This window comes from Podarcis liolepis, assembly GCF_965112155.1.
Source record: "Podarcis liolepis genome assembly, chromosome: 17".
Classification (NCBI taxonomy): domain Eukaryota; kingdom Metazoa; phylum Chordata; class Lepidosauria; order Squamata; family Lacertidae; genus Podarcis; species Podarcis liolepis.
Genome location: NC_139571.1, coordinates 17113644 through 17138879, shown reverse-complemented (window position 1 = coordinate 17138879; position 25236 = coordinate 17113644). Strand labels below are relative to the sequence as shown.

The 25236-nt window shown below is 43.0% G+C and overlaps 1 protein-coding gene across 3 annotated transcripts in view; it reads left to right on the top strand.

Annotated features, from left to right (window-relative positions):
- The window catches only part of ADAMTSL1 (ADAMTS like 1), a 494294-nt gene that overhangs the window by 327711 nt on the left and 141347 nt on the right, over nt 1-25236 (top strand). For all 3 annotated transcript variants that reach the window (XM_083482208.1, XM_083482210.1, XM_083482209.1), the window contains 4 exons: nt 1588-1662; nt 5249-5406; nt 15772-15883; nt 20838-20976. In XM_083482208.1, the coding sequence (XP_083338334.1) occupies nt 1588-1662; nt 5249-5406; nt 15772-15883; nt 20838-20976 (484 nt within the window). The remainder of the gene's footprint in view (nt 1-1587; nt 1663-5248; nt 5407-15771; nt 15884-20837; nt 20977-25236) is intronic.

Genomic DNA, 25236 nt, shown 5'->3' with positions numbered 1-25236 from the left:
TAGCTAGCAGGGCCAGTGGTCAAGAATGATGGAAACTGTAACCTAAAAAGTTTGGGAAACTCTGGTCTAGACCATGATATGACTCAGGGCTTACCCACGTCCGTTTGCCCTACCACTTTCCCCTCCCCAAAACCTGTGGTTTTGCACTGAATCGGAAGATAAAATGGCAATTGAGTTTTCCATGGACTGCTATTCTGATTTAGCACTAAAGAGCAGGTTTTCAGCAGTAGGGCAAAGGCAGAACCTCTCATGGCACAAGCGGAAGTGTTGGCCAAGCCCTCAGTGAACTGTGTGCTGCTTTGTGGCTTGAGCAACTTGGCTTTGAAAGGGGCACCTTCGCTCTGCTGCTGGCTTTGGTGGAGCTGAACATTTAAAGTCAAAAGAAGGCTACAGCAGAACTTGCAGTGCGGACAGCAAATCTATTTTCACAACAGAGTAAGAAGAACAGACTGTGGCTGTGTTGAGTTTACTGGATTTTTTTTTTTAGAAAATTAAAGCTCACATAGAAAGGTTGCTGTTGCTTGCACTTCAGATGACCTGTGGGTAAACATAGACTTTCTATTTTCAGCAGCCCCATTCCATTAAGTTTTTATTAACCAATTTTTTGTACTACAAGGGTAGGCAGCAAAGGTTTCACTGACCTTTCCTAATGTTCGAGGCAGGTAAAATATGCTTGCTAAGAATTAAAAAATGCATTAAAATAGTTTTTCTGTTGGTTTCTGAGGCTGTGATAATGTTTTAGTGCGTGAGAATGTGGGAGGGACGCCTGAGCTGGCATCCAATATGTATTTTAATTTAAAGTGGTGGGATGATTGGGATAAAGAGTTTCAAGTATTTGAGTTTGGCACCTAATTTTGTTTTCTCTGCCTACAAATGTCAGTTATGGAGCTGCTCCAGCCAACACCAAAATGGGAGATCTTAAAAGATTAAAAATTGGGGTTTTTTGTTTTGTTTTGTTTAGTAGATCCTGTGTTATATTTCCTCTCCATTCCGTCCTACTACCTTGCCCCCATCATCTGGGCAATGTGACCACCAAAGCCCCCAATTTCCATTTCCCACATCCCAACACCCCAACCAAGTAAATATTTCATCCCCCCTCCCAAAGAAAGATCAAATTCTCATTGTTTGCCAGTAAAATATCTCTTTGCCTTCTGCCATAAAAATGTTGATAACTGTTTAATGACAATACAGATGCACAGTCAAATTTCTGAGGAGGCTCACAAGAAAGTCAGTAAACAGCTGGTTTGTAGCCTAATATCTGCAAGAGCATCTGTTGCTATGGACGTGTAATAAGTGTTTATTTTACAAAGCAACCCTGTATAATTAAAGTGATAGCTTTCCCTTGAAAACAAGGGCATTTGTCTAGCAGCGCAGCACACACAAAGTCTGAGAGACGGTAGAGCGGAGCATAATTGTTTCATATATAGCTGTTCTTCAGGGTTCATTGGGTTTGAATGTTTATCTTTTTAGGTGGCCCAAAACTTGGCTTGCCATTTTCCCATGAAGAACTGTTTTCACTGCTTGTTTGGGCACTTCCTTTGCTTGTTGATCATGTATGTTTTTTTGCCTCCCTCTTCCCCCACCCAGCGGATGATACCGTGGTTGTTATTCCCTATGGAAGTCGACACGTTCGCCTGGTGCTGAAAGGTCCTGATCATCTCTGTGAGTAAAAGTACACTTTATCATTGGTCTCCCGTTTTTAATTGCTGTCTTGTTGTAACAGGGCTGTTTAATTGTGTGTTTTAATTGCATATATTTCCAATTGAATGCTTTGCATGAACTTGGTTTTTGCACTATGAAAAATGCTTCGAAGCTTATTTCAGCATTGAGTGTGTTAATTACACAATAATAGTCAAATGCTCATAATATGCTGTGGAGCTGTATTTAGCAAAAAACAAACACAACTCTTACAGCTTCTCTGCCCCTGCCCTCCTGCCCAATGTGAGAGTCAGCCCTATCCTCAAACGCCACTCCCAAGAACATCAGTTAGCTGCACAATTATAAGAAGCTATAATTCAACCCATAAATAAAACACTAATTTTCCAGCCAGCTTGATGCAAAGGACTGCCATAGAAAAGATTGTGCTGGCTGATGAGAATACAGTGAAGGCTTTCCTGCTGCTCCGCTGAAGCACCACACTGCTCATGAGCTTAACACATGTTCTTGCTCATATGTTTTCTTTGGTATTTCTGGACTTTGGAGACACGTGCATTTTGTACTGTGCTGTTAAAGGATGTTGCCCAAAGAAAGCACACCAGTGCCCAAGATAGTGGAGCAGAGATTATGGTTTGCTAAGGGTGGGACGTAAGGAACGCAGATGCACTGGAGATCCCCAAGGAGCTTGTAGTATACCATACCATGAGCTCAGCTTAAGATATCTGAGCGGACTGGCAACAGATATGGAAGACAAATATTCCAACGCGGTCCTGACTTTCAGAGTCTGCAGTTGGCTTCTTTTCATGAGCTCAAATGAGGGAGCCAAAATCATTAACAGCCATATATGTTCCTGAGGGCCTAGAGCAGGCTTCCTCAACCTTGGCCCTCCAGATGTTTTGAGACTACAATTCCCATCATTCCTGACCACTGGTCCTGCTAGCTAGGGATCATGGGAGTTGTAAACCAAAAACATCTGGAGGGCCGAGGTTGAGGAAGCCTGGACTAGAGATACAGATTGAATTAGATGGTCAAATACAGAGATGGAAGACAAGAGTTCAGAGTACACCCAAATAGAGGTGGTTCACTTGGATGTTAACATGGTTGAAACATGCGTTGTATCCCCTCCCCAAAGAACAGGTAATTCATGATGCTGGATTTTTAAAGGGAAAACCCCTATTTGTCTTGCTTTAAGCCTACAATTTCTCGCATCTCATGAAGCCGAAGTCGCTGTGTGAGTCATGCAGTCCTCAGCCATATCCCACAGTAATAAAAGTCGGAGGGAAGCTCATTGCATTATGGTCCTGCCGACTTAACGTCTTGAGCTGTGTTTCGTGATGACACAGTAAGAAGGTGGGGAATTCACTAGAAAAATTTCGTCCTCATGGTGAAAGTAACATGTAGATCAGCTTAGTTTATTGCCAGTGACACGTTGGATGATCAGGACAGTGTCCCTTTTACCTGCTGTGAACACACACACACACACACACACACAGAGAGAGAGAGAGAGAGAGACAGAGAGACTGGTAATAGAACCAAACAAAATATACTCCAGGGAAGAGATGTTGAAAGCAGATGGAAAGATGCATATTAACTGAATTTGTTGTGGCCGTTAAAACGGTGCAGTTCTCCCTTGGTTTTCAGGGAACAATATAACATGATTTTCAAGATTCTAGAAAGCCCACAGAAGAAATCTGCAATAAATTCTGGTTAGATGCATAGTCACTTAAATGTTACAATGTGAGAACTGGATCTCCGTAAATCTCTAAACACCAGACCAGGGTTAATAGTTTATGGGTGTTTGGTACAGCCATATAATATTAACTGGTTTATCAAAGGTTCTGCATGTGCCTAATAATTATCCCGTCCCCCTCGCCAATCCTGCCTAGTGCTACGTGAGGCTATTTAGCAGTCGAGAGAAATGAAAAGTGCAAATATGTGAAATGGAAGATCAGACAGAAAGCGAAACACCCCCCCCCCATGCTTTCACAAGCATAGCTTAGATATCATAAATATTGTGTATCGCGAAGAGTTGTAGAATAGCGGCAGATCAGCTCCACGTAAGCAGTGCCTTGGATGATCTCATTCAAAGTGAGCTGAAGGACCAATATGACTCCTAAGCAATAGGCAGATGGTGAATGTCATCCTGGAATAAACTTTACACAAGATCATGATCTTGTCATGTGTTTGCAATAAATGTGTTCTCCTGGCAAGAAACCAGTGTGCTCTGTTACACTGAGCCTGGTTCAGCTTCGGTAATGTGAAGATACTGAAAGAAATTCCCTAGCAAGCCTAGCTGATTGACACCTAAGGCAGTTTTCATTTAACAGGTCATATTTCTGTTCTGCACCGTGACTTGTCATGCCCTTGTCTTATTGCATCATGGATCAAATACCCTGGGGGGAATGGGGATGAGCCCTTGGGCATTGAGCCAACAATTTGGTTCTGTAAGGAACATCTTCCCCGTCCCTGATCCTATCCATGACTCTCCCAGCCACTGTTCTTTTATTCCTTCGTTTTTGGTCTCCTTTCTCCTCTCTCTGCTATGCATTTCCATGTTCTCAAAACATTCTGGGGCTAGCAACGCAACCTAAGTCCAAGGAAGGGGTTGGTGCTGGTGAACCAGTTAGGTAATTCGTTTAACTGCCTGGTGCAGAATCGTGTGTGTTTTGCATGAAACGTAGAAGGGGATTTTGCATCGCTGTGGAAAAGGCATTATTAAAACAGAGTTCATCCTGGCCGACCTGCAGTGCTTTTTTGGCTGGAGCTTTCTGTTCTCCTTGGCTAGCTCTGGAATAAAAGCCTTTCTATATACGTCTATATCTCATTCTGAAAGAGGCCAGGAAGGAGTACAACTTCCGCTTGGAATCTCAGCACACACACAAACAGAGAGAGAGATATACACAACACCTTCTTAATTCTACTGGGAATTTTTCTGGCTCCCAAATAGATAAATAAATAGAAAAAAGAGAGGAGACCAAAATACACTGGAATAAAGTAGAAAAAGATTGTGTGCAGGTCTTAACAGAGATGTTCACAAGCATAGACGTTAGTGAGGGCAACTTAAATGAATACAGTGGTGCCCCGCAAGACGAATGCCTCGCAAGACGGAAAACTCGCTAGACGAAAGAGTTTTCCGTTTTGGAGGTGCTTCGCAAAACGAATTTCCTATGGGCTTGCTTTGCAAGACGAAAATGTCTTGCGAGTTCCTGCGGGGGTTTTTTCCTCCCCCCCCCTTTTTCTAAGCCGCTAAGCCGCTTATCAGCTGATCTGATAAGCAGATAAGCCGCTAAAAGCCGCTAATAGCGCTAATCCACTAATCCGTCAATGGGCTTGCTTCGCAAGACGAAAAAACCGCTAGACGAAGAGAATCACAGAATGGATTCTTTTCGTCTTGTGAGGTACCACTGTAGCTGCTCCTTATTAACGGAGGGAAAATCCATCTAACTCAGCAAAAAGGACATTTCCTTAAAATGTAGTATATCTGTCAAATGTGCTTTGACATTCCCAGTACTAATCGTTTTGCTTGCTTGTTTTCTCTCCGTGAGCTGCCGAAACAAGCGCACCCTCCTCTTAAATGTGTTGTGTTTGCCAGATTTAGAAACCAAGACGCTGCAAGGTTTGAAAGGCGAAAACAGTCTCGGCTCCACAGGTTCGTTCCTTGTGGACAATTCTAGCGTGGACTTGCAGAAGTTTCCGGACAAAGAGATCCTGAGAATGCCTGGCCCTCTCACTGCAGATTTCACTGTCAAGGTGAGAAGCTACAACTAAACCATGCTGTTCTTTTTAAGGAAAGGGGGATGCGAAACAACGGGCACTTCACTTCAAAAGCAGTGTATCAAAAGGCCACTTATCCTTCCAGCTCTCTGCCAAGATTGACATAGAGATGGGGTATCTCCTATGAAAACAGGTGGGGAGAAAGTCCCCGTTGACCCTCAATGCTTATAGTTTGGGATTAAAGAGAGTGACTGCCCCTCTGCATGTAGCTATGTACACGCCATAAATTCGAAGCACATTTCATCCCATTCCAATGAATCCTGGGTTGTTGTTGTTTAGTCTTTTAGTCGTGTCCGACTCTTCGTGACCCCATGGACCAGGCACTCCTGTCTTCCACTGCCTCCCGCAGCTTGGTCAAACTCATGCTGGTAGCTTCGAGAACACTGTCCAACCATCTCGTCCTCTGTCGTCCCCTTCTTCTTGTGCCCTCAGTCTTTCCCAACATCAGGGTCTTTTCCAGGAAGTCTTCTCTTCTCATGAGGTGGCCAAAGTCTTGGAGCCTCAGCTTCAGGTTGTGTCCTTCCAGTGAGCACTCAGGGCTGATTTCCTTCAGAATGGATAGTTTTGATCTTCTTGCAGTCCATGGGGCTCTCAAGAATCTCCTCCAGCACCATAATTCAAAAGCATCAATTCTTCGGCGATCAGCCGCCTTTATGGTCCAGCTCTTATTTCCATACATCACTACTGGGAAAACCATAGCTTTAACTTTGTCGGCAAGGTGATGTCTCTGCTTTTTAAGATGCTGTCTAGGTTTGTCATTGCTTTTCTCCCAAGAAGAGGCATCTTTTAGTTTTCTGACTGCTGTCACCATCTGCAGTGATCATGGAGCCCAAGAAAGTAAAATCTCTCACTGCCTGGGAAATACCTTCAATTCCCAGCACCTTTAACAAACTGCAGTTCCCAGAATTCTTCAGGAGGTAGAGAATTGGGCTTTAAATTTATGTTGTATATGCTGCCTAGATCTCAGCTCCTGCACGCCTCTGAGGAATCAGAGCTATGAGCCCTCCAAAAGGGCTTTCGTTCAGCATTGGGTAGTGGGTGGGAGGGTGGGTCGTTAGGAAGATAGCTATACAGTGGTACCTCTGCTTACTTAATTCGTTCCGGAGGTCCGTTCTTAACCTGTTCTTAACCTGAAGCACCACTTTACCTAATGGGGCCTCCCGCTGCTGCTGCCGAGCCGCCGCCACCGCCGCCCAATTTCTGTTCTCACCTGAAGCAAAGTTCTTAACCTGAGGTACTATTTCTGGGTTGGTGGAGTCTGTAACCTGAAGCATATGTAACCTGAAATGTATGTAACCCGAGGTACCACTGTACAAAGAGTTGCAAAATTTTATTAGAAATATGTCATTGCAGGCTGTTGCTAGTGCTCCGTGTGTCGTTTCTTAATGAATTAATTGCCAAGTTAAAGACTATTTACAGAAATATTGCAAAATTAATGAATGTTAGAATGATGTTGGATTGAAGTTAAGTGGTTTCTAGCCGTAATGGTATAAAAGAATATGAAAAAATTGGATTTTTAACAGGTAAAAATTTAATGCTATAATATATTAAGATTAAAGATCAGGATAAAATAAGGAGGGAAAGGAATTGCTGAACTAATAAATTGAACTGGAATACAAAAAAGGGAGGTATGAGGAGGTCCGGGAAACAAGCAAATGAAAGATAAGTGACAAAAAGATGGAATTGTTTTTAACTGTTTTTTATTTTGTATTCTTTCTTTTTTCTTTTTCATTATGTAATATTGTGAAAACTTTAATAAATATTTATATATATATATAAAGAATTAATTGCCAAGTTAAGTAGAGTAGAATCAACTCTCTTAGGGATGAACACGTTCATGGAGTGGAGGAGGAAACACTTGTGGAAAAGGCAGGTCGGTTATGAGATCCCGGCTACAATAAGAGTCGGTATAAAATGAAGCTGAAGTGGGCAAATTAGACTCTGATACAGGCTCATCATTCACTGGTTTTTATGCTTCTGCAGTCTCACAGAAGGTGTAAAAATGCATATAAAACTAAACCTCATGCCTCTCAAGATGAGCAGGCTGGCTTTGGTCAAGAAGTCATTTGTATAATTTTGAAGTTCTGCTCTGCGCAGTGCTGGCTGTAAGAATCAAGTTGTTTCCTCACATTAGTGCTTTCCTATTCTTCCAGGTAATATAAAACACATTGCTGGAGGCAGTGTGCACATTCTGTAGGGGAAGGGGGTGAAATTGCAGAGACAAATGTGAGCATTTGGGAATTACAATAAAATAAAACCCCTTTTTGGGGGGGCGGGGAGGTAGGTCAAGAGGGCCTGAAGGATTTCAGCTGTAAAGCTGTAAAAATTGCATTGTGTCCAGGATACCGTAAATTTTTCATTGTGGGATACAGTGTCAGGGCGTGTTTGATGTGAGCTGATTCTGATGACCTTGTGGCAGATGGAAATGCAGATGGTTGCGTGGAAAGCAGAATATGGGATCAAACCGAATTGAAGAAAATAGAATTAAGTCTGTGGACTTTTTGTGTGTGGTACCTGCCCTTCATAACCCTCTCCAGATGTAGCAATCTAGTCCAGCTGAGAAAATGTTCCCAATGCAAAAACAGTTTATTATTATTATTACTGTTGTTGTTGTTAAATTTGCATTCCTCACTATACCTGTATATCTCGGGTTAGTTCACACAAGGTACCAAAAGAGATGTTTATTAAAAGTGGGGGTGCCAATAGGATTTTCTGGGTCCAGTACACGGTATGTGGATTGGGCCCTCCAACCAACCTGTAGAAGAGGACATAAGTTTGCATGAAGATTGAATATGCTTTGTGTGAGATGGGGAAAATGTGGCCTTTTGAAGGTAGGGTGGGAGGCTCAAAATCACATCCGTGGCCACACGCCAAATAAAATGCCCTACAGTCAGGATGTTAAACATTTGCAGCTACTCTTCATCAAAATCCACACATGTTCATAGGTCATCGGCTGTTCTTCAGTACAGCAGAATGAACCACTTGTCCTCTGTCTTTTCTTAACTTTTTTTCTTGGTAGTCAAACTCTTGGAGTTCTTGGTAGTCAAACTATGGTACCTGCATCTTTTCTTGCCCTTTGTGCAGGTTTCCCCAAACTTGGGTCTCCAGCTGTTTTTGGACTACAACTCCCATCATCCCTAGTTAGCAGGACTAGTGGTCAGGGATGATGGGAATTGTAGTCCAAAACAAAAACAAAAACAGCTGGAGTCCCAAGTTCGGGAAACCCTGCCTTAGTGTTTTGACTGTTTTAAACTTACAACAATGTGTTCTCATCAGAGTGTCCTGATTTACTTTTCCAGAAAGGCAATTCTGGACCAAACAGAACTAAGCAAAAATGTAATAAAAAGGTTGATCGTTGAAGGGGGGGTATGTCCTTTCTCTCTAAAAGCACTTACTATGAATGTTTCCATTTAGAAAAGTGAAATGACCTAACTAGATGTAATCTCAATTATGCAAACATTTCATTCGTTTCAGCTGAGAATTTGCTGATCAGAATGTAGGTGCCAAAGATTTCCTCCCCCCCCCCCCATAAAGGTTCCTTTAGCTGTGAATTGCAGAATGCAATGTATCTGAAAATCCTTAGCGTACACAGTACTTTTAACAATAGTACTATGTGTGATCAGGTCAGCAACTGAAAGAATTTTCCATACACTTAGTGAATACATTTAAAGCAATGTTGTATTATATCATGGTGGCCTTTACTACAAAGATATATTGGTTTTATATCCCTGTCACTGCCATGGCTTCCCTCAGTGAATTATTGAAATTGTAGTCAGGTGACGTACTCATAATTTTCTGCTTGCAATTCCTTGCCACCTCCCAGTTACAGTTCCTAGGATCCTCTAGAATAATTATTAACAGTGCAGCCTTAACATTTTACTTTTATTAACAACTAAAAACTAGCCTTGTGTACAGGTGCAGCAAAAATTAAAAGGCAGATTAGCAGCCATATAGCGTTGGGCATTTGGTGTTTATACGGTATTCCGTGGCGCTTGTAGTGGCAGCCTTATTAATTGCTTGGAGACATGAGTGCTTGCAGTGTGAGGAGCCCAGAAACTCAAATGCAGATGGATATAATTGCTTTGTGGGCGCTGGCAGTGTTGTAGTACCATGTCCTAGGAATTCCTCACTTATATGCTTCTCAAACAAAAAAACAAACACATGCCCTCCAACATTTCTCTGATGAAAATAGGGCAACACTCTGTCCATCTGGGCAGCTTCCAGCATATATAAAAACACAATAAAACATTTAACATTAAAAAAACAACCTTCCCTATACAGGGCTGTCTTCAGATGTCTTCTAAACATTATGTAGTTACTTATCTCCTTGGCTCAGGGGTCGCATAAAAGCGGGACATTCTGGGATCAAAATCAGAAACTGGGACGGCTTCTGTAAATCCAGGACTGTCCCTGGGAAACAGGGGCACTTGGAGGGTCTGTAAGCATATATCCCACACTTGCATATTTATCTAGTAATAGTGATTAATCCTTGTTTCCTTATTTTCTGAGGAACAGACCCTTAGAAAAACTAGGAGAACTGTACTTGCTGTACTTTTCCATCTATAAGACGCCCCCATGTATAAGATGCCCCCTATTTTTGGGGACTGAAATGTCATAAAATGGGGAGATGTGGCAAAAAGTTGTTGAGCGTTTTTTAGGGGGGAATGCTGAAAATCACTCACCAGCACGCAGATGCTGCCAGTCGCCCGCCCAGTTGTCACAGCGTTGGCCAATCAACAACACCCATTGATGCAGCAACCAATAACATGCACAATAGCCATTGACAGCCACGGCAGCAACCAATCAAACAGACACCCTATGCACTACCCATTTATAAGACGACCCCCACTTTTTTGCATGATTTTAAAAGGAAAAAACCTAGTCTTATACACAGAAAAGCAAGGTATTTAGTGTCAGTCCGCTATATCTTTCCCCCTTATCTTTGAAAGGCTGCTGATGGCAGACATTTTCAACTCATTTTCAACATTCTTAGATGCGCAAAACTAAATCCAAACATGGATTTCAAGTTCAGAGCTTTGGTCTGTGTGCATGTGAAAATGGGATATGAGTATTCTAAATCAACCGATTCTTTGGGACTGCTCTGGAGATGTGGCCAGTCAGGAGTGAGGAATGATGCAGCCAATGGTTGCTGAACTCTGACTCCATCATGCACCTGAAATCTTCCACCCCACCAATTTAATACATCTATGGACCTGAGTCTGCGACTATCCCATCTCCAGGCCTAACCTTCTAGGTATTCACCATACTAAAACACGTAAGAAAGCAATTGCAAGTTCCTTAGAAGTGTGTTTTCCTTTGCGGAAACTTATTTCTTCTTAACCTGACCATACCCCTTTTGCAGATGGCTATTTGATGATGACCTAGCAAAACTCGATTAATATGTCATGTTGATTAAACCAGACAACAGCAGATGTAACCTTAGAACGTGCATCTTAGGTCAGGCTACTGTAAACTCCAACAGGCAGGAGTAAATTGATGGGACCCACGTTGCCAAAATCCAAACAGTTCTGTTTAGCAACAAGGAAGTGAACTTATCTGATTAAAACCGAAAAGTTTTTCAGTGGGACTAACTGCCAGAGAGATGTTTCAAATCACCATTTCCTATCATAGCTTCAAGCGTAAGATTATTTATTGCGTTTATCACAAAGAGCCCTGTTATTTATGGATCTGTGTGAAGTTTGATCAAAGCGGACATATATTAGCTCACAAGGGATTGGAGGAATAGCTGGTGCCTAGGCATACAGTTGTTTTCAGCATCCACAGTAAACGGATAAATCATTTAGAAACAAAGGGGAAGACATTGATTGCTTCGGGTGCTTCCTTCCTTTTCTCCTTTCCTGGATCATTCATATATACATATATATTATATCATGTGGTTTTGATACCAAAGCAATCACAGGGCTAAGTGGACCCATTTGCGTTATTTAAGTTTCCTGACATCGGCGGTGATCCTAAGCAAGTTCATCAGGAAGTCTCGCCAAATTCAGATGCTTATTTCCATATGAAAATGCTTCCATATAAAAAATTACTTACTGGGTCTTGAACATGCCCCGGGAATCCTGAGCTCCTCTCAGCTTCCATTGTGTACCTTCAGATTCAAAGAAACTTCATTTTTCAAATGTGGGTGGGTGTTAAGCATATAACATGTGTGGTTTTGATAAACTGAGCAGAGTAATACTCTTTGGTGTTTTCCATGGTACAATGCATTTAACAGATATATTTAGAACCTGTACTTTCCCTTCAACTTGGGTTTCTGAAACCAATGTTGGGATGGCCAATAGTGCAACTAGCCACACACAAAAAGGCAGAACAATTTAGGAACATTGGTGGATATTATTTGTGGTGGTGTAATAATAATAATAATAATAATAATAATAATAATAAAGCAGAGACATCTCCTTACCAACAAAGGTCTGTATAGTTAAAGCTATGGTTTTCCCAGTAGTGATGTATGGAAGTGAGAGCTGGACCATAAAGAAGGCTGATCGCTGAAGAATTGATGCTTTTGAATTCTGGTGCTGGAGGAGACTCTTGAGAGTCCCATGGACTGCAAGAAGATCAAACCTATCCATTCTTAAGGCAATCAGCCCTGAGCGCTCACTGGAAGGACAGATTGTGAAGCTGAGGCTCCAAGACTTTGGCCACCTCATGAGAAGAGAAGACTCCCTGGAAAAGACCCTGAAGTTGGGAAAGATGGAGGGCACAAGGAGAAGGGGACAACAGAGGACGAGATGGTTGGATAGTGTTCTTGAAGCTACCAGCATGAGTTTGACCAAACTGCAGGAGGCAGTGGAAGACAAGAGTACCTGGCATGCTCTGGTCCATGGGGTCATGAAGAGTCGGACACAACTAAACAACTAAACAACAACAACATACAGCAACCACTATAGGGAAGATATTTCACAAGAACTTATGAGAACGTCCCTTGATATTTAGCTTGAACCAGCATGTAACTGCGACTCGAGCTTCAGAAACCTTCAGAAGCTGAGCACGCAAGCCAGCAGACATAATAGAAGGGCAGACAGAGGCTGTGTAAAGCGTATTTACAGGCATTTTATTCAGCATCAGGACAAAGGGGAAAACATGTCTTCCCCACTTCGTGTCCAAGCAAGCAGCATAATCAAAAGCTATACAGCAGCATAATCAAAAGCTATACACAAAACGGAAGTTCCCAGCAAGCTGTGCTGGAATGTAAACAGGCATGTGGCATACAACAACTCCACGCATCTGTTAAGGTGGAACAGAATATCGTAACAAAGGCCTCTCAGGTTTGCTGAGGTGGCCCAAAGAAAAGCAGAGCAAGATGTTTGGCACCAGCTTGGCTGTAGGAGTTGCCAGAAGAAGGCATACCCAGCACCAATCCAGCTGTTTTAGGGACTCCACTCTGGATTTGCGTTAAGTTTGTTCCTTCGCCTTTTATCCCTCTGAGTCAGGATGAATGCTCAATCAATGGGGTGTCTGGAGAAACCCATTGTGTTTTGGTATCATCTCAGCAATTGCCTGGCTTTATTTATTTCTATTAGTTCTTTATTCCCTTTAGCCTGGAGGTATTCTGGACTGGGTGCAAAACAACAAATTAATTTAAAATACCTTTAAAACAGATAAAAAGTCGTCCAACTAGTCATAAGACTAACATGAGGAGGCAGCCCCTTGATTCATTTTACTAATTCACAACAGAAGTCAGCACCACTTACTTTTGAAAGACATCGGGAGTCAGAACGTGGAATTGAGAAGATATGCTTCCCTTTTCAACATGGGGACATGGCTTCCTGGGTTGTGGATTCTCCCCCCCCCCCCCCAGGTTTTAGAGGTAGTCCAAAGTTTTAAAATGGGTGTGCAGGCAGGATACAGCATTTAGTTTTCAGCAGAATCAACATGTGTGCCTAGTCAACAGCTGATCTTGCCTGCGGGCTGCAGAACCCAGGTCTAACCTCTTGTCAAACAAAATTCTGACAACACGGTAATCATAGTAGTCTCTTCTTCTCCCAAAGCCTATGCAGCTTTTATGAAACAATAAACACTCTTTCTTTTCTTTTCTTTTTACTGATTTCTTTTGCCTCGTTCACCTAGTAATGTTATTTTTCCATCTGTGATTAATTGCGGTATATTCCTGGCTGTCCGAATAACTTCCCACTTATTTCAGGAGATCGATCTGCATCTGCCTTTTCTCTGTGTCAGAGAAGACAGATAATCAAGCAGACAACACGACAAGAATCCTTGGGGATCTGGGTTGTTTGTCTTCCCAACTTGGGATGTGGAACCTACTCAACCCTTTCAACTAGTCCCTGTGTAATCTCTCTCCTCATTTATCATGCTCTGGCTAGGACCTCACACACGAGACCTTTCAGGTCCAGGCAACATAGTTGGTCCTCTCTCTCTCTCTCTCTCTCTCTCTCTCTCTCTCTCTCTCTCTGTTTCTCTCTCTCTGTTCTCTCTCTCTCTCTCTCTCTCTCTCTCTCTCTCTCTCTCTCTCTCTCTCTCTCTGTTTCTCTCTCTCTCTCTCTCTCTCTCTCTCTCTCTTGTGTGTGTGTGTGTGTGTGTCTCTTTCTAAGCTACAAAAGCTTTCATTGCTGCGCATTCCAGTAAGAGATTTCAAATAGCGTCTAGCATGATACCATTCTGCTTCCCAAGAGTCAGCGGGGCTTTTCGTTAAGTTCAGATCCATACTTGATTAATGCACCACCCTGCTTCAAGGAATTGGACATCCTGTTTATGGCATGTTCAACGAAATGATATTAGTCCATACAAGAGGCCTCCTCCATTGCTACAGCTGTATATATATAGATATATTTTCCAATGGGGAATTTGACATCACTGTTTATCTTGATTTTAAAAAGACCAGCTTTACCTCAGTAGAGTGCAACTCTTATATCTTTCAACGTATCCCAAAGCATTTCGGCCCTGGCTCCCCCATCCCCCCCAGCTAAAATGCTATTTTATTAGTACTTACGTTCCTCTTACTTCCTGAAGAAATAAGTAATCCAAATATAATGCAATTGGTTTGGTATCTGTCCCCCACTCCACTCGTCACTGGCAGTGCACTTCCACTGTGCCAACCTCCCTGTTGCCTTCCATGTTTCCCCTTTACTGCTAGGGAAATGGAAAAGTACTACTACTACTACTACTACTACTAATAATAATAATAATAATAATAATAATAATAATATATTTATACCCTGCCCTCCCCGGCCAAGACCAGGCTCAGCGTGGCTAACACTGAATATATATACAGTAAAAACATTTTTTTAAGAACAACAAAAAAGTTGATTAAAATGTAAGTTAGAATACAGTTTAAAATGCAGCTTAAAATGCAGCCTCATTTTAGTGGTAGCCTATAGATCAAAGCCATAAGGGGAGAAAACGTCAAAAACTATCCATGCTGGACCTACATGGGCCAGCAAAAAGAGCCGAGGGAAAATTTATATACAAATCCCGTATAAGGGGTTCCATTTTAAAAAAAAATGAAGGGGGGGTTAGACTGAGTCCAGCCCAAAGGCCAGGCAGAAGAGCTCCGTCTTGCAGGCCCATTTGGAAAGATGTCAAATCCCGCAGGGCCCTGATCTCTTGCAGTAAGGGGTTCCACCAGGCTGGGGCCAGAGCTGAAAAGGCCCTAGTCCTGGTTGAGGCCAATCTAACCTCCTTAGGGCTTGGGACTTCCAAAGTGTTGTTATTTATGGACCTTAAGGTCCTCCGTGGGGCATACCAGGAGAGGCGGTCCCGTAGGTACGAGGGTCCTAGGCCGCATAGGGCTTTAAGATTCTCAAAGTATATACACAAAGTATCAAATGTAGTAACAGTAATAATAATGCAACAAAACAACAACGCCATAAACTGGCTTATAAGTATAAAACCAAATTTACTAGAATAATAGAATAGAGATAGACTTGTAACCATTCAAGCAACAAACACACTGAGGTGCCATGAGCAAAACAAAGCCTGGAGATACTGTAAACATGGAGTGGATAAATGTGCAACTGTATCTTAACAAGGCACCTTATGTTTGTTGCTTGAATGGCTGAAAGGCTATCTCTATTCTAGCTATTATTCTAGTAAATGTGGTTTTATTCTTATAAGCCAGTTTGTGGTGGTGGTGTTTTGTTGCTTTAGGATTCGAAGCTTGCCTAATTTACTTTGATATGCATCTATTGTTTAATACTTCTGTATATACATTTTGACATAGTTCCGGCAGAAGGTGTAACATGTTTCTCCTGCTCTGAATATTACCAGCCGTGTTTTTTATTATATTTTGTGACCTGTACAGGTGTTTGATACCTGCGCTACATACCTTTCAACTTTACCTGCAGCGTTTCTCCTTTTCAGATCCGTTACGCTGGTGCTGCCGACAGTACGGTTCAGTTTATTTTCTACCAACCTATTATTCACCGATGGAGAGAAACTGATTTCTTTCCTTGTTCCGCTTCCTGTGGTGGAGGTAATAAATTTAACATTGTTTATAGCGATTTGCATTCTGTACCAATATACAAAAGGTTAAGTTGTTGTTGCTTAAAAAAATGGGAATGAGTTTCGCTCATTCTGAATTAACTCTTGTTGACTCTTCATCTTGGAATGGATTTCACCTGTTAGGAATTGCTTGGGGGGGGGGAGTGTTGATTTGTATCTGATTAGTACTTCTGTACAGTACAGCTACCTCTAGGAAAGGTGCCTGGAAAATGCCAGTCATACCCAATTAGCATGGGAGCTAGGGACGCGGGTGGCGTCTAGGAGCCTAGGACTTGCCGATCAGAAGGTTGGCAGTTCGAATCCCCATGACGGGGTGAGCTCCCGTTGCTTGGTCCCTGCTCCTGCCAACCTAGCAGTTCAAAAGCACATCAAAGTGCAAGTAGATAAATAGATACCACTCCAGCAGGAAGGTAAACGGCGTTTCCGTGTCCTGCTCTGGTTCACCACAAGCAGCTTTGTCATGCTGGCCACATGACCCGGAAGCTGTATGCCGGCTCCCTCGGCCAATAAAGTGAGATGAGCGGCACAACCCCAGAGTCGGCCACCACTGGACCTAATGGTCAGGGGTCCCTTTACCTTTTTAGCATGGGAGCTGATTTGCCACATCTTAGTTGCCCCAGGAAGAAGACTTACTGGTTTTGCCCCAGAATTGTGGCTTCTGCTGCCAATCAGAGAGGGGAGGAGAACTTGCCTTATGAGCACCCTCCTCTCCCTAAATATTGCAGTTTCTCTTTTCTGCACCCAACCCACCTGCCTATGCAGTATGGACTCTGCTAGTTGCCTGTTCAAGGGGCAAAGTAGAAATGGGGGGGCAGGAGGCCCTTTCAATTCCCCTTGGGCTCTTCTTTTTTGCCTGCTTCATGCTGCTGCGAGTCTTGTTTGGAGTAGTGCTGTTTGCGTGTCAAGGTCCCCAAGCCACCCCAAATAAAAACACAATAGAAGCATAATTTTTGTTTAAGGTTTTTGGCATAATTTTTGGCCACAACTTTAATTAAATACACAAATGTGAGTGGTTGCTTAGGCATTGGTTACGACTATCTGTCCCCGTCTAGGGACAGAACTGACTTCCGGATTCCAGTGAAAGCCAATAAGGGAAAACAATATTGGGGAGAAAATGGAGCCGGGCACCAGACCCTCACCTCTCCCTGCATGCTTCTGGGGGCTTGCGCGGCCCAAGCCCTATGCCAGGGATTTGGACAAAAGCATGGCAAGCCCCTGGGTTCCTTTAGCGGAATTCCCTTGCAGCAGCAGCATTGGAGGGGTAGGCACTTACCCCTGCACAAACCAATTTGAACCAATGCCTAACCACAAACCTTACAAGCTGTGACAATTTGCTACGCAGTAGGCATAATTTTGGCCACAACTTTATTAAAATACAGAAAATGTGAGCGGTTGCTTAGGCATTGGTTGTGACTATCTGACCCCGCCCGGGAACAGGCTGACATTCGCATGCCCGCGAAGTCAGAAAGGGATAACCTTTTGGGGAGAGAGACAGAGCTGGGAACCATGCCCTCAACTCTCCCCAAATGCTCCCAGGGGCTCTTGTGTGGCCCTAGCCCCTTGACAGGGGTTCGGACAAAGGCATGGTGAGCCCCTGGATTCCTTTAACAGAATACCCTTGCAGCAGCAGCATTGGAGGGGCAGGCACAGCCAATCCATACCCCTCCACCAACCAATTTATAAAACCAATACCTGACTGCAACCGTACAAGTTGTGACGATTTGCTACGCAGTAGGCAAAAACCAAATGGCACCAGCCAATCAGCCAAATGGACAAAATTCCTACTGGGCCCCTGCCCCAAAAGCAGATGACCCCATGACAGGCAGAACAAGGTCAAGCAAACAACCCTAAATTAGGGTGGGTGGGCGGCTGATCCGATGCGCGCAGCGAAAAGAGGAAGCTCAACGTTGCGCACAGGGCTTTTATCAACTTCGGCTGTCAGTCACGAAATGGCAACATATAAATCTCCCCAGCAACAAGAATCTCATTGAAAATGGCGGCCAACTCCCTTATTTCCCTCCCAGCAACAGTGGGGTGTCTTGCTAGCCCCCACCACAACACGTGCTCTCCATGAGGGAGAACACACTTTATTTGGTCTAATTGGCGATTAGCCTGGGCAAGAGTTAAGGTGTAATCAAATGAGGCAGTGCTGGGTTAAGGATGATCTGAGTCACCTTTTGCTCTGCTGGGGTCATTGGGGGCTCCCTTTTTCTTGACTTGCATCCTGGGGTGAACCCTGAACCACACCACAGTGTGCATGCAGACCTCAGATTTCCAGGGCCTCCAGGGCATGAGGAAGGGTTCCTTTGAATCCTTTTCTCCAACTCCATCATAGGCAAGGCCTCTCATCCTGCCCCTTGGGCATGAGGGAGTTTAACCCTCAGGGAGCTTCCCCGTCCTGACTATATTTTGATGTGGTGAATCAGCTTGTTGGTTTGCAGATCCTCAAATTTTGTTACGTTTCAGTCAATATAACCTTTCTCCAAGTTGCTGGTGTGTGAGTCTCATTTGCAGCGTTATCTGTCCCAAGGGAAGTCTATTTCTGTGGAGGATAATTATAGAAGGTGGTTCGTTGCTATTTATAACTCCAGTGTGGTCCAAAAGGATGCATCAATACCGCTGATTAATGACTTGCTTTTCACTCTTATACTGTAAACCATCTCTCCTTCCCAGATTACTTCTCTGTTTAGAAAGTCAGTTCCTGTATCCCAAGTTAAATATAGAGATAGATATATATGCATGTTCTGAAAGTATTTGCAGTTGCCAAAGGAGGACTGAAGTCATGGCTTTCAGTAATTGCAGAAATGTTCAATATGAATATGAGGAAACATCTCACAAAGCTTTTCTGACTATCTTCAGATTATGTGCATGGCACAATTCCTTTGGGAGATTCCAGGTTTACAAAGATGCATATCAGTGATGTTCTACCCATTTCACCCCTACGTGTTTTCCAAATCCTGTTTGAAAAGTATAATCTTGAAAGTTGCCTGAAGAGAGAATTAAGTTCAGTACCGTTACAACTACTGAATGTGTTCATTTGTCTAACTGCTCCTTTTACAAAAAAAAATGCACCTAAATTTCACCCTATAGGTGAAGTTAGCCATATTACAGAAACAGGGTCTATTTATTTGCATGCTTTTTGGAGCTATCTTTTTGTTTTTACTTTTAATGTATCCAGCATGTGCTTTTGATTCCATAACTCATCATCAGCTCTGCAACTTGATTGGAGGAAGAGATCCAATTTATTGGACGCAGTAAGGCAAATGAAAGGGCAAAGTTAACAACTTGCCGTGTGATATTGGGTACAACGTATGTGATATAGGCGTCCTGAATCCTAGTGCACTGGGAAGAAGCCTGCCAGTTGAACTTCCCCTTGCCTCTTCCAACGATTTTCAAACAATTTCATTAAAGGAATTGTCACAGTGACTTGTCATGAAAGCCTCCGGGGGAGTTATGCAATCTTTGTGGTCAAGGATAGCAGCACCTAGAGAGAACTGGTATCTGGTAATTGAAATTAGGTCACAACAGTCGGTACTCCCATATGGGAAGTTACAGGGGGGAAAGGGAGGAAATGCTCAGAAGGAGACTCGTAATGCAGAATGCAAAAGCTGGACTTTAAGGGGAAAGATAAATCAACCCGAAAGATACGAGCAGTCGGGGGAAGTTTGCACTTTGCTTTTACTACTTTATCATTTTAGATTTCTGTAGCACCAAGCTTAAGAATCTGAGGTTGTTGTACAGAAATCAGCCTAGGGCATTAACCCTCTATAAAAGAGAACCGTATAATATTGCAGTTGACATCAGCATGCAGCTAACCAAGAAGAGGCAAAAGGAGTCAATTTCCACCTTAAGAATAGCAAGGGCCAACGACAGGCATTCTATAAACTTCTTGTTCCTCTCAAGGAAACTGCCATCGACAGTATCCACCGACCTTTGTTAACTCTGAATTATACTTTATATACAGCAGTGACTTTGAATTAAATAAAATCCCCAGAATAAAACAATAGCTGGGAAGCTGATACTTTCGAATGTTTCTTTTTGAAAGGCTTCGGCAATAGGCGAAACCCAATACTGCTGTTATACGTGCAGAATAGCTCTTGATCCAGTGAAAGTGTCTGTCAATGCAAGAGAAGGGGAAGAAATTCTTGCCAGTTCTCCTTTCCCCACTGCAGGACTCAGAACTCCCTGGAAATCTGTTTCAGAGGGTTGAGGGGGGGCCCTCCGAAACATTGTGGGCAAGAGTCAAGGGCCTGGAGGGAAATGAGAATAAGAGAAAATCATCTCTTCTCTTCCATTAGGGAATGACTCTCTTGGGTCAACAGCCATTTCATGAGCAAAACAGCAGAACAGGATTTCACCTATTGATTGTTCAGGCCTCAAGATATGCGACAATGTAATAGTTAAAGTTTTTGCAGGGCAATGGACCACCTGTCCTTTTTAATTTTGTGTGTGTAAATAATTATTGGGGGAATGTGTTTACATGAAATTTTCACAGATAGCTGAGAAATTAACAGTGACTTCCAGTTACATTTTTGGAAACCACGTGAAGGGAAGCCGCTTAGGGTGGCTGTTACGATTGGATGCAGGTGAGAAAGGACTTAAGCACCTTCTCCACGACTGCTTCTCCTCTCTAAATAATGGTTTCCCAAAGTTGCGTTTCATACCTTTAAAAAACTCCATCACGACTCAGCCACATAGGTTTGTTAATTTGTACCTAGCCTCTTAGCTCTAGTGATACATGTGACCAAAAGAACGTTTGGAACAAACCTATATTTACATTCTTAAGACGCACTTGCAAGGTCTTTTTAGGCTAGCAAGTACATTCTGGTTAGTATTTTAGCCCAGTATCACAAACCTTAGCACTGCGAGTTAATTCAGTGTTGCGTAGTTGTCTTTGTCTTTTCTGAGTCTAGATTTTTTTTAAGGTTACCAGCTGACTTCTGCCGAGTGCTATGATCTGAGAAGTAATAGAGTGGTCTCTGACCAATACTGCCACTACTACCCCGAAAACATCAAGCCAAAGCCAAAACTTCAGGAGTGCAATCTGGATCCTTGCCCTGCCAGGTAAGTCCGTTCACGATTTTGAGAGTTTACACTGAGCAAAATCAGACCAGTTAATTTATTGTTTAGATATTGAGAGGATTGCAAATAGCTTGTTATCCAGCCGGCATGTACAAATTAATGTAACCACATTGATTGGAACATCTTAAATTGAGGGGGGGGGGGGAATCCCAGGACATTTTCTGTTCTGGTGTAATAAATTAACTGGGATCTGATTTAGCATTTTTGAGGTAAATGTGGTGGACAACTCTTGAAAGAGTTGTTAATGTAGCTGATGTCTCTGAGTAGGCATGTTTTTTAGGATTGCACTGAAAAGTGGGATATTCAAAGTAATTTAGTTATGCACTTGGAAATTATATTTTTTGAATATATATATATATATGAGAGAGAGAGAGATCAATAGCATACTGTACGTGTCCTTATGTTGTCAAAAGTTTAAGAAAGAATGAAGTCACTGAAAACTGAAGATATGCTCATTTTAGCACGGAGAAGGAGCTCCACAGTTAAACTCACTATATATGCTTTCTAGGGATGGTTACCTGGGAACAAAAACTAATTCACAACTTTGCAATTGCCCCTATTTTGAATGGTCTTCTTCCAGTCATTATGAAGCTGCATTTTCAGAAAAAGATAATTTTCTTTTGAGCAAGGGGGGGGAGAGATATATAACTGTGGAAACATTTCTGGAGAAATGCCCATCCCATATCACTGGCATTTATCCACAACTTTATCAATGAGGAGAAGGTTTGTTGGTTTGTGTTTTCATCAAGTGTTTCTGACGGTTGAAAGGATAGCATTAGAATGATAATATAGATGAAATTCCAGCCACCTTGTATTATTGAATGTTATATTCTTCCAATTTGAAAAGGGCACTTCATGAAAATTAAGTATTGACCAGGGCTTTATTGCTTGTCACCTTTGACCTTTGATTAAATGTTCCCACTCCTTCTGCTGGGAACCTTATGGTGTGTTTCTGGTTTTGGGTTTTTTTTAAAAAACAACAACAATTGCCAACACAGAAAAATAATGAGAATTGGGTCTCGTTAGACCAGGGGAGAGACAGACTTCAGGCTTGTTGGATCTACTTTGGTTTTATTTTCTAGAACCTCAAGGTCTAACTGCCAGAATCAGATACAAAAGACATGTGGTTAGAATGAAAGACGTGGTGCCTCTGATCATATTCTGAGCTTAGGAATTTGTCTCCAGGACCGGACCTGAGCTCACATCTTTTTAACACAAAAGTCCACTTCTGATAGCTTTCTTTAACTCAGCCACGGGTGCCATCTAGGAGGGACTGAGGGGCCAAGGGCCCCCCCAAAAAAACAGATAAAATAAGAGCTCTGAGAATACAGTGAGCAGGGCATTTAACATTCAGTGATGTTAAACGTTTGCCTGAAAAGGATAAGCAATATGGAAAGAGATTGCACAAAATAGAAGTTAACAATTAAGGCAGAATTGGCCTCCAGCAAAGAACGTGACCACAAACCAGATTTATAATAAACCGTAGCACTAACAGGAGCAAGGAAAGCAAACTGTAATCGGCTAGCTATGGCCTGCCTAAGATATTGGTTGCAGGTAGCATGATAGCTCTGTGCCCTGGCCTGCCCAGAGCAACAGAAGCAGGCATTATTGAGCACAAGATACAACTGATGTGCTGCGTACAGGTACAACCTGGTGTCTACATGTTGTGCCAGCCTGAATTATCAGGATAAATAGAAAAGTGCATTTTCACAAATTTGCAAGTTGCAGTGTACCATAAGCAGAGGGAGACACACGGCAGGCCACTCAAAATGTCAGTGGTGCCTGCAAAATAAAGATTAAACATGCCTAGGTATTTATTTTTGCCATTCATTTTTAAATGTTTGCCTTTCTTGATGTTTATTTTATTAGAGCTCACACACGCCATTTGTTTCTGGGAACTGATTTCAAAGCTGTTTTCCAGTTTGGTGTGTGTGTGTGTGTGTGTATATATATATATATATATATATATATATATATATATATATATATATAAAACCTGACACTACATATACATAAATGTTAAGACAGGTGGCTGCATGGTGCATGCATATCAAAAGAAAGAGAAAAATAACTTCTGGGCAGATGTCAGGGAAGTAATTTTTGCTGTTATACAAGACGGATCAACGTGAGGCTGCTGACATATGGATCCTGAAGGGCAGGAGTCCTTTAGATGCAAGAGTCTTCTCTTCCACTTACCGGACCTACCAGAATGAAGTTGGCTTAGTCAGTAATGTGACTCTAGTATAGGACCTTTCTCATAATTGCATTTGCTCTTGGAAGCAATATATATATCCTCAGCAGGAAACCTGCTCTAAAAGAGCACTGCAGAATAGCCCCCCCCACCAGCTAATTGGTTTAATTAGTCCATTTTCACCAATATTAAGAATGAGCTTCACCCAGGCCCTTGATCTGAGTGGGTTTCTCATGTGTTTGCACTATCCATCTTTTCGCTATTCGCACTGCAGGCTACAGACAGGCGTCTGGGAGGTTGTGTATGATAGGCAAATCACCTGTTTTTTTCCCCTTTTCACATTAATTATAGCCTTTATGCTAATGTTACTTAACTGTGCATACCTTTTAACACCCGGAATGACACTCTGTTACCCACCCTATCTCTGCTTGTCCTAACAAAGTCATCTTGTGCCTTTATTTCAAATTCCTTCCATTGTACAGACAATGCTGGAAAAATTCCACCTACACATTTGACAAACGAAAATGATTCCTTCTAGCCTTCACATGCATAGGTTTGGTTCATCCATTTCCTGGCATAGGTTTGGTTCATCCATTTCCCCCACCGCCCTGCTGAGTATCCATATTTGGCACGATCACAATGGCGGAGAGAAGACATTTGACCCACTAAACACCAATGACAACAGTCACCAAAAAATGATGGCGCTTCTCACTTGGTCACCACTGCAAAGCAGAGTTGGGAGCATGGGATTTGTAGTGGAGAAGCAATGGGGGGGGTATGCAATGTACTTGTACCTAACCCTTTCCCCTGAATTCCTCACAGCGAGTTTTCCTCCACATGGGTTCTTGCGTTTGTGCTGGAAACACAATCTAGTGGGAAAGTGGCTGAAAGGATGACTTTTGGAAGTGATGGGGTTGAAAAGAGGTGCAGGGGGAAAGGCTAACAAACACAACCCACAACTGTTCTTCTGCTGATACTGCTTTGCGTGTCAAAGCCCCCAAGCCACCCCCATGAGAATAAAGACACAAGGACACAGAATTTTAGGTTAATGTTAATGGGCAAAATTTAGGCCACAACTTTATTGGTTACAGAATGTGAGCGGTATTGGCTTAGGCATTGGCATCAACAGACTATATCTGACTCCTGCCCGCCTTGCAAGGAGTCTGGTAAGGGTAAACATCCAGTAGGGGGAGCCCTGCCGATGCAGATCGACTTAAGCCCCCCTGGGTTCCCACTGGGGTTGTGACATGGCCCTAGCCCCTCCCCAGGCTTTGGACAATATCCACACCCCCAGATTCCCTTAACGGAATACTCTTGAGCACAGAGGGGTATTCCAATGCCTAGCCCAACGCTATTCCAATGCCTAACCACCAAACCTTACAAAGTTGTGACGATTGCCACGAGGTAGGTGAAAACCAAGTGGCCAGTGCCAATTTGCCAAGTGGAAAAAGTCCTACCAGGCCCCGCAATGGCGACAAACCGAAGTCCATAGCAAGGCCAATGACGCAACCTGAACAAAGGGTGGGAGGGCGGGAGATCTGCGATGCGAGGCTGAAAAGGGCCAGTTCAACGTCGTGCTGTGGGTTAAATTGGTCCCAGCCACACTCCCCAAGCCGCCTGATTGGCCGCGTGGCTAACTGGCGTGGCTGGGCCTCCCCAACGTAAGGTGGGACACAGTCCCGCCCCCCACACTGAGGGGGGAGGCTTGGTGGCTCGCCCACAACGTGTCCCCACAAAGAGGTGGAGCCAATTTGCAGGAAAGCTGCATCTGTAACTATTGGTTACAGTGGTACCTCGGATTAAGTACTTAATTTGTTCCAGAAGTCCGTACTTAACCTGAAACTGTTCTTAACCTGAAGCACCACTTTAGCTAATGGGGCCTCCTGCTGCCACCGCGCCGCCGGAGCCCGATTTCTGTTCTTATCCTGAAGCAAAATTCTTAACCTGAAGCACTATTTCTAGGTTAGCGGAGTGTGTAACCTGAAGCATATGTAACCTGAAGCATATGTACAGTGGTGCCTCGCAAGACGAAATTAATTCGTTCCGCAAGT